The following is a 7,500-nucleotide window of genomic DNA, read 5'->3' as shown; positions in this document are numbered from 1 at the left end:
CGATAGAGAGCTCACAGGAAGTGACAGGCTTGCAGCACAGAGAGAAAGCATCAATCCTGTTTGTTTAATTAATTGTTTGGTTCTAAATAGTTTGGTTTTCAGATTTGTTTTTTTGCTTGGGACATTAATTGCTGGATAGTCAGTGTTGACCTTCATAAATTCCCCCGACAGCTTAGGCTGTCTGGGGGACTTTTTTTTTATTTTTATTTATTTTTATTTTTTTTTACTTCTTTTCCTTGTAGCATGCTGCAGATGCACAGCATGGCTGCAGATGAAGAAACAGAACAAACCATGATGAGAAAAAGTAGCAATGGGAGGAATGAAGAGGAGGAGCAAAGAAGAGGTGAAGTCAAACAAGCAGTGATCCAAAAGCAACAGGAGACAAATAAAGCCACAGGACATTTGTGGGAAGAGGGAGAAGAAAACAGCAGAGGAGTGCAAGGAAAATTGAAAGGGAAGTACAACAAAGAGCTGACTGTGGAGGTAGAGGTGGAGGGAAATGAAAAGATTTCAATGATGGATTTACTGAAAGGAGTAAAGAAGGAGTGTGGAGAAGTGATTGGCTGCAGGGTGAGAGGTGAAAGGATCTATGAGCTCACAATGAAGGATGAAGAGACAAAGAGGAAACTAATGGATGGAGTGAGAGTGAAAGGAGTGATGGTGCATGCCAGGGATATACTGAATAACGATATGGTGGTGTCCTTTATCAATTTGCCTGTGTACTTAGAGGATGAGAAGATACTCGCCAAGCTACATGAGTGGGGAGTACGACCACTTTCACCAATCAAACGCCGGGTGTGGCCTGGAACGGATATAGTTGATGGGACACGTTTCTTAAAAGTGCGCTTCACAGAACAGGTATGTTCACTACCATACTCCACAAAGTTTGAGACTCTGAGAGGCACCGAATTTTTTCGTGTCATCCATGATAGACAAATACGTGTTTGCAGACTCTGTATCAAGCCAGGGCACATAATTAGAGAGTGCCCTGAATTAAAGTGCTTCAAGTGCAATGGTGGAGGCCATTATGCAAGAGATTGTGAAGAATGGATGGGATTAGAGAGAGAGAGAGTGGATGTTCAAGAATATGGTAAAAAGAGGAACAGTGTTCTGACAGAGGAGCAAGAGGAGGAAACAACTGATGTGGTGAGCGGTGGAGAGAAAGACGGAGCTGAAGATAGCGAAAGAAGAAGCAAAATGGAATGGCGGGACAGAGCTGAAAGTTTCAGTGAAGCGGATGATGGGGAGGAGGAGGAGGAGATGGAGCAGTCGGAAGAGATCGAAGAAGAGGAGGAGACAGATGAAAGTAATGTGAAAGAAAGAGGTAAACAAGAGGAAAATAAAAATACTGCACAGAAAGTGATAGAAAGCAGAGGTGGAGAAAAGGGAGACCGAGAAAAGAAAGATGGATTGAAAACAAAGATTAAAAGACTGAGTGCAAAGAGGAAGTCTGAGATCGACGGAGAACAGGTTGAGCAGATAAAAGAACCGCGAGCGGGTATGTAATGTATGTTTGAATTGTACGTGTGTTCCTGGTTTTGTTTTGTTTTTCTTTTAGGTTACTCTCATGGCCACTGTAACTTCAATAAATATAAATGGGTTACGGGATAAAAACAAGATGAAAAAATTATTATTTACTTATAGGAGTGATATAATCTGTATACAGGAGACAAACTGGGAGGAGGATAAAGTAAAGGAGATGAGAGAAGAGTGGAGAGGGGACATATACTATAATAATGGTGCAAAAAATGCAAGAGGTGTGGCAATATTATTTAAAAAAGAGATTGTAGAAGGTATAAGAGAGGTGTATAAAGACCAGAGGGGAAGGATTTTAGTGGTTGAATTTATGTATAGAGATATGGAGTTTAGATTAATAAATATATATGTTCCAAATATAGAAGTGGAAAGGAGGGAAATTTTGGAAGAGTTAAAAGGATTAATTGTGGGGAAATGTATTATAGTGGGAGATTTCAATATAAAATGTAGTAGATTGGATGTGGGAAAGGGGGTAAAATTTAGATGGGAAAAGTCAAGGGGAATGTTGATGGAGATAATGAGAGAAAAGGGGTTAATAGATGTGTGGAGGTACGAAAATCCGGAAAAAAGAGAATTTACTAGAAGGCAGTTAAGAGAAGGTATATTAAAACAGAGTAGAATAGATTTAGTGTTGGTTGAGGAGGAAATGATTAGATACATAGACGGGATAAAACATCAGGTAAATGGTTTAAGTGATCACGATAGTGTAAGGTTCAGAATTAAGGTAGGGAGTGAGGAGGTAGGAGGAGGGATGTGGATATTGAATGCAGGGTATATTGAAGATGAAGAGTATGAGATACAGATGAAGGATCTATTAAATAGGGAAAAAGAGAAGATAGATGAGTATACAGGAGACGGTGGATTAGAGGGTACAATAGCGGAGAGATGGGAGGAAATAAAGGATCAAATCAAGTTAATTAGTATAAAATATAGTAAAAAAAGAAAAGGAAAGATGAAGAAGGAGGAAAGTACGCTTAGGGAAAGATTGAGAGAGGAGTTAGTTAAGGCTGAAGATGAAGAAGGATACAGTATGGAAAAATATATAGAGGTTAAGATGGCACTAGAAAAATATGAAAGGGAGAAATGCAGAGGGGCTATTTTACGAAGCAAGGCAAAATATGCATTAGAGGGTGAAAAATGTACAGGGTATTTTTTAGGGCTAGAGAAAAGGAGACAAAGTAAAACATATATAAATGAAATAAATACAAAAGAGGGTAAAACAACCAAAGATTATGTAGAGATTTTGGAGAGAGTTCAAGAATTCTATGGAGAATTATATAAGAGAGGAGAAGTAGATGAGAGAAGTATAGATGGAGTATTAGAAAGCGTAGAAAATATTCTAAATAAGGAGGATGCAGAATGGTGTGATAGGGAGATAGACGAGAATGAAGTAGAAAAGGCAATAGGGGGGTTGAAAAGTGGAAAAAGTCCAGGGAGTGATGGGATTGGTATTGAATGGTATAAAACATATAGAGAAGAGGTAGCACCGATTTTAGTTAAAGTGTTCAAGGAGATGGAAAGAACAGGGATGGTGCAAAATAGATTGGTAGAGGGAGTGATAGCTTTGGTGCATAAAAAGGGGAATAGGTTGGATATAGAGAACTACAGACCAATCAGTCTATTAAATGTGGATTATAAAATATTGACTAAAGTTTTAGCGAACAGAGTAAAAAAAGTCATTGGAAGTATAGTGCAACCAACACAGAGTTACAGCATACCAGGCAGGGATATAGCAGACACGATAGGGACAGTTAGGGACGTGATAGAATACATGAAACGAGATAAGAAGGGAGGAATAGTACTAGGGATAGATTGGAATAAAGCATTCGATAGGGTAGAACACAAATACTTATTTAGGGTATTAGAGAAGTTTGGATTTGGAATGAGAATGATAGGGTGGGTGAGGAGACTATATGAGAAAGCAAAAAGTTGCATAAAAATAAATGGAGTATTAACAGACAGGTTTAAGATAGGAAGGTCAGTGAGACAGGGATGTCCCCTGTCTGCATTATTATATGCAATTTCAGTAGAGCCTCTAGCCACTCTAATCAAGAGGGATAGAAGAGTAGTTGGTATTGAGTTGCCATATGGAGGAATGTGTACTGTAAACCAATATGCAGATGACACCACAATCACAGTGAGGGAAGGAAACAGTGTAAAAAGAGTTTTAGAGATAGTGAAGAGGTTCGGGAAAGCATCAGGGGCAAAAATAAATGTAGATAAATCTGAATTAATGTATATAGGGGAGGTAGAGAGAGTAGAGGTAGGGATAAGAGTGGAGGAAAAATATATAAAAGTATTAGGGGTATATTTAGGGGTCGAAAGCAAAGAGGCAAGAGATGTGACCTGGTCTGGGGTGATTAATAAAATAAGAACAGCAAGTGCAGCATGGAAAGGGAGGAAATTAAAATTAAATGGGAAAGTAATAGTAGTAAATAGTCTGCTGTTGTCAGTTTGTGTTTATGTAATGAGTGTAATGGAAATGCCAGGGTGGGTGATGAATGAATTGAATAAAATTGTATGTGATTTTATATGGGAGGGAAAAGGTGTGAAAATTGCACAGAAAACATTGGTGGGTAAGAGATGGGAGGGAGGCTTAAACTTGATGGACCTAGAAATAAAAAGGGCTGCGATGAGAATAAAAACGGTGATAAAATATATGGGAGGCCGATGGGATTATGGGTGGAAGGAATTCTTAAGGAAATATATTGATGATGTGGGAGGAATGGGGGATAATGGATGGTATATGGGCTTTAAGCAATCGATGACGGGAGGAATACCAGAAATATATCGGGAAGTATTAGAAGCATGGAGGCAGTTCCTTCCCAAAATAGAGTATGAGTGTGAAGACATACAGGTGATTAAAAATTTACCACTGTTTCTCAATGAAAGGATTAAACATAAAAATAAGACATTGTATGAATGTAAGTTTATAGAAGGAGGTATAAAACAAGTGAAGGACATTATGTATGAAGTTATTCCAGGATTTCTCAAAAATAACTGCATTTATGATACTGTGTGCGATCTGGAAGGAATGGAGAACAGAGAGAAAGTAAATAAAATATATGGAAAAATTAAATCAAGTATACCTTTGCAGTGGACTAATGTGATCGAACGTGAATGTGTATCTAATGTGGAAAAATGTATGCCGGAGATGTATGTGGATGATAATGGTGAGAAAAACAAATTTAAAAATATGAGTGTAAAGAATATATACAGGAGAATAATTGTTAATGTTATAAAAGAGCCAGCATCAGAAAAGGTGTGGAAGAAAGTATTTGAAGATTTAGATGTGAAAAAAATATGGTCAAACTTAAATGTAAAATACAACAGTATAGAGTGTGAGAATAATGACTTTCTGATAAGACATAATAGAATTTACACAAATGTGGTGTTAAACAAAATAAATAATGAGGTAAATGTCATTTGTGACGTGTGTGGTAATGGCCATGAGAGTTTTTTACATTATTTTTTAAGATGTGAAGCGTTGGTGGATTTTTTTGAGTTTCTTAAAAATCTGTTACTAGAAAACTGGGGTGTCAAAGTCGAGACCGAGGAGGAATGGGGGAAATTGTTTTTGTTTGGAACTTTCGGGAAAAGAAAAAGAGCTGACATTTGTTTAATTAATTTTGTTCTGAGTCATGCCAGACTAGCAGTAGTTCTAAGAAGAAACTATGCACATTTCGAAGGGAGAAAAATAAAAGTAAAAGATATGTTTAAGTCAATGATACAAAGAGATGTAGAGTTGATTTGTAAGTATGGAGATAAAGAGGGGAAAGAGTTTTTTTTGACTACGAATAAATTCATACATCAAAAGGTGGGGGAAGAAATATGTTTCAATTGGTGAAGAGTAATAATCTGGTTGAGAATGGCTGATGTCAATTAAGTAAGTGTAAACATATTTGCATGTATTTTATTTATGTTCTTTATTTTTATTGCTGTATGATTATGCAAAATTAAGTAGATTAATTGAAAAATGAATCATACAAATGTAATGGAATGTAAGTAAATCAGATGGAATAATGCAATTGAAAAACTGTGAATTGAAAGTTAAATAAAAAGATAAAAAAAAAAAAGGCTATGCCCGATCTCGGAAGCTAAGCAGGTTTGGGCCTGGTTAGTACTTGGATGGGAGACCGTCTGGGAATACCAGGTGCTGTAAGCTTTTTGGAAATGTTTCACTAATTATATAATAATCTTGCAAAAAAAAAAAAAAAAAAGAGTCAATGACCGATCTCCGAATCTTAGCATGTTTGGTACTGGTTACTACTTGGATGGTAGACTGCCTGGGAATAATTCCAGGTGCTGTAAGCTTTTTGGGTTTCTTCCCTACTTATATAATGTACTGGAGATTAGAGTGGCTGATCTTTAAATAGCCCTCTCTTTGCAGCAGTTTTCGCTTACGGCCATACCAACCTGGCTATGCCCGATCTCGTCTGATCTCGGAAGCTAAGCAGGTTTGGGCCTGGTTAGTACTTGGATGGGAGACCGCCTGGGAATACCAGGTGCTGTAAGCTTTTTGGAAATGTTTCACTAATTATATAATAATCTTGCAAAAAAAAAAAAAAAAAAAAAAAAAGAGTCAATGCCCGATCTCCGAATCTTAGCATGTTTGGTACTGGTTACTACTTGGATGGTAGACTGCCTGGGAATAATTCCAGGTGCTGTAAGCTTTTGGGTTTTCTTCCCTACTTATATAATGTACTGGAGATTAGAGTGGCTGATCTTTAAATAGCCCTCTCTTTGCAGCAGTTTTCGCTTACGGCCATACCAACCTGGCTATGCCCGATCTCGTCTGATCTCGGAAGCTAAGCAGGTTTGGGCCTGGTTAGTACTTGGATGGGAGACCGCCTGGGAATACCAGGTGCTGTAAGCTTTTTGGAAATGTTTCACTAATTATATAATAATCTTGCAAAAAAAAAAAAAAAAAAAAAAAAAAAAAGAGTCAATGCCCGATCTCCGAATCTTAGCATGTTTGGTACTGGTTACTACTTGGATGGTAGACTGCCTGGGAATAATTCCAGGTGCTGTAAGCTTTTGGGTTTTCTTCCCTACTTATATAATGTACTGGAGATTAGAGTGGCTGATCTTTAAATAGCCCTCTCTTTGCAGCAGTTTTCGCTTACGGCCATACCAACCTGGCTATGCCCGATCTCGGAAGCTAAGCAGGTTTGGGCCTGGTTAGTACTTGGATGGGAGACCGTCTGGGAATACCAGGTGCTGTAAGCTTTTTGGAAATGTTTCACTAATTATATAATAATCTTGCAAAAAAAAAAAAAAAAAAGAGTCAATGCCCGATCTCCGAATCTTAGCATGTTTGGTACTGGTTACTACTTGGATGGTAGACTGCCTGGGAATAATTCCAGGTGCTGTAAGCTTTTTGGGTTTCTTCCCTACTTATATAATGTACTGGAGATTAGAGTGGCTGATCTTTAAATAGCCCTCTCTTTGCAGCAGTTTTCGCTTACGGCCATACCAACCTGGCTATGCCCGATCTCGTCTGATCTCGGAAGCTAAGCAGGTTTGGGCCTGGTTAGTACTTGGATGGGAGACCGCCTGGGAATACCAGGTGCTGTAAGCTTTTTGGAAATGTTTCACTAATTATATAATAATCTTGCAAAAAAAAAAAAAAAAAAAGAGTCAATGACCGATCTCCGAATCTTAGCATGTTTGGTACTGGTTACTACTTGGATGGTAGACTGCCTGGGAATAATTCCAGGTGCTGTAAGCTTTTGGGGTTCCTTCCCTACTTATATAATGTACTGGAGATTAGAGTGGCTGATCTTTAAATAGCCCTCTCTTTGCAGCAGTTTTCGCTTACGGCCATACCAACCTGGCTATGCCCGATCTCGTCTGATCTCGGAAGCTAAGCAGGTTTGGGCCTGGTTAGTACTTGGATGGGAGACCGCCTGGGAATACCAGGTGCTGTAAGCTTTTTGGAAATGTTTCACTAATTATATAATA

The 7,500-nt window shown here is 38.2% G+C and overlaps 1 protein-coding gene, 4 non-coding genes and 1 pseudogene across 5 annotated transcripts; all 6 read left to right on the top strand.

Moving 5' to 3' along the window:
• Positions 1-602: 602 nt before the first annotated feature.
• LOC132127417 (uncharacterized) lies at positions 603-5,604 on the top strand. Its single transcript, XM_059539269.1, has 2 exons — positions 603-1,507; positions 5,064-5,604. The coding sequence occupies exon 1, from the start codon at positions 631-633 to the stop codon at positions 1,504-1,506; it is 876 nt and encodes a 291-aa protein (XP_059395252.1). The 5' UTR covers positions 603-630; the 3' UTR covers position 1,507; positions 5,064-5,604.
• Positions 5,605-5,934: 330 nt separating this feature from the next.
• Positions 5,935-6,053, top strand: LOC132128451 (5S ribosomal RNA). Its single transcript, XR_009428039.1, has one exon. It is a non-coding gene; the product is annotated as a 5S ribosomal RNA (ribosomal RNA).
• A 240-nt stretch (positions 6,054-6,293) lies between these two features.
• On the top strand, positions 6,294-6,412 carry LOC132128450 (5S ribosomal RNA). The gene has a single exon (XR_009428038.1). It is a non-coding gene; the product is annotated as a 5S ribosomal RNA (ribosomal RNA).
• Positions 6,413-6,656: 244 nt separating this feature from the next.
• On the top strand, positions 6,657-6,765 carry LOC132128248 (5S ribosomal RNA; annotated as a pseudogene).
• A 233-nt stretch (positions 6,766-6,998) lies between these two features.
• Positions 6,999-7,117, top strand: LOC132128449 (5S ribosomal RNA). Its single transcript, XR_009428037.1, has one exon. It is a non-coding gene; the product is annotated as a 5S ribosomal RNA (ribosomal RNA).
• Positions 7,118-7,351: 234 nt separating this feature from the next.
• LOC132128448 (5S ribosomal RNA) lies at positions 7,352-7,470 on the top strand. Its single transcript, XR_009428036.1, has one exon. It is a non-coding gene; the product is annotated as a 5S ribosomal RNA (ribosomal RNA).
• Positions 7,471-7,500: the final 30 nt, after the last annotated feature.

The sequence above is a fragment of the Carassius carassius genome, chromosome 45 (genome assembly GCF_963082965.1).
Source record: "Carassius carassius chromosome 45, fCarCar2.1, whole genome shotgun sequence".
Lineage (NCBI taxonomy): Eukaryota > Metazoa > Chordata > Actinopteri > Cypriniformes > Cyprinidae > Carassius > Carassius carassius.
Note: the sequence above shows the minus strand (reverse complement) of the source record. Positions and strands in the feature narration are given on the sequence as shown.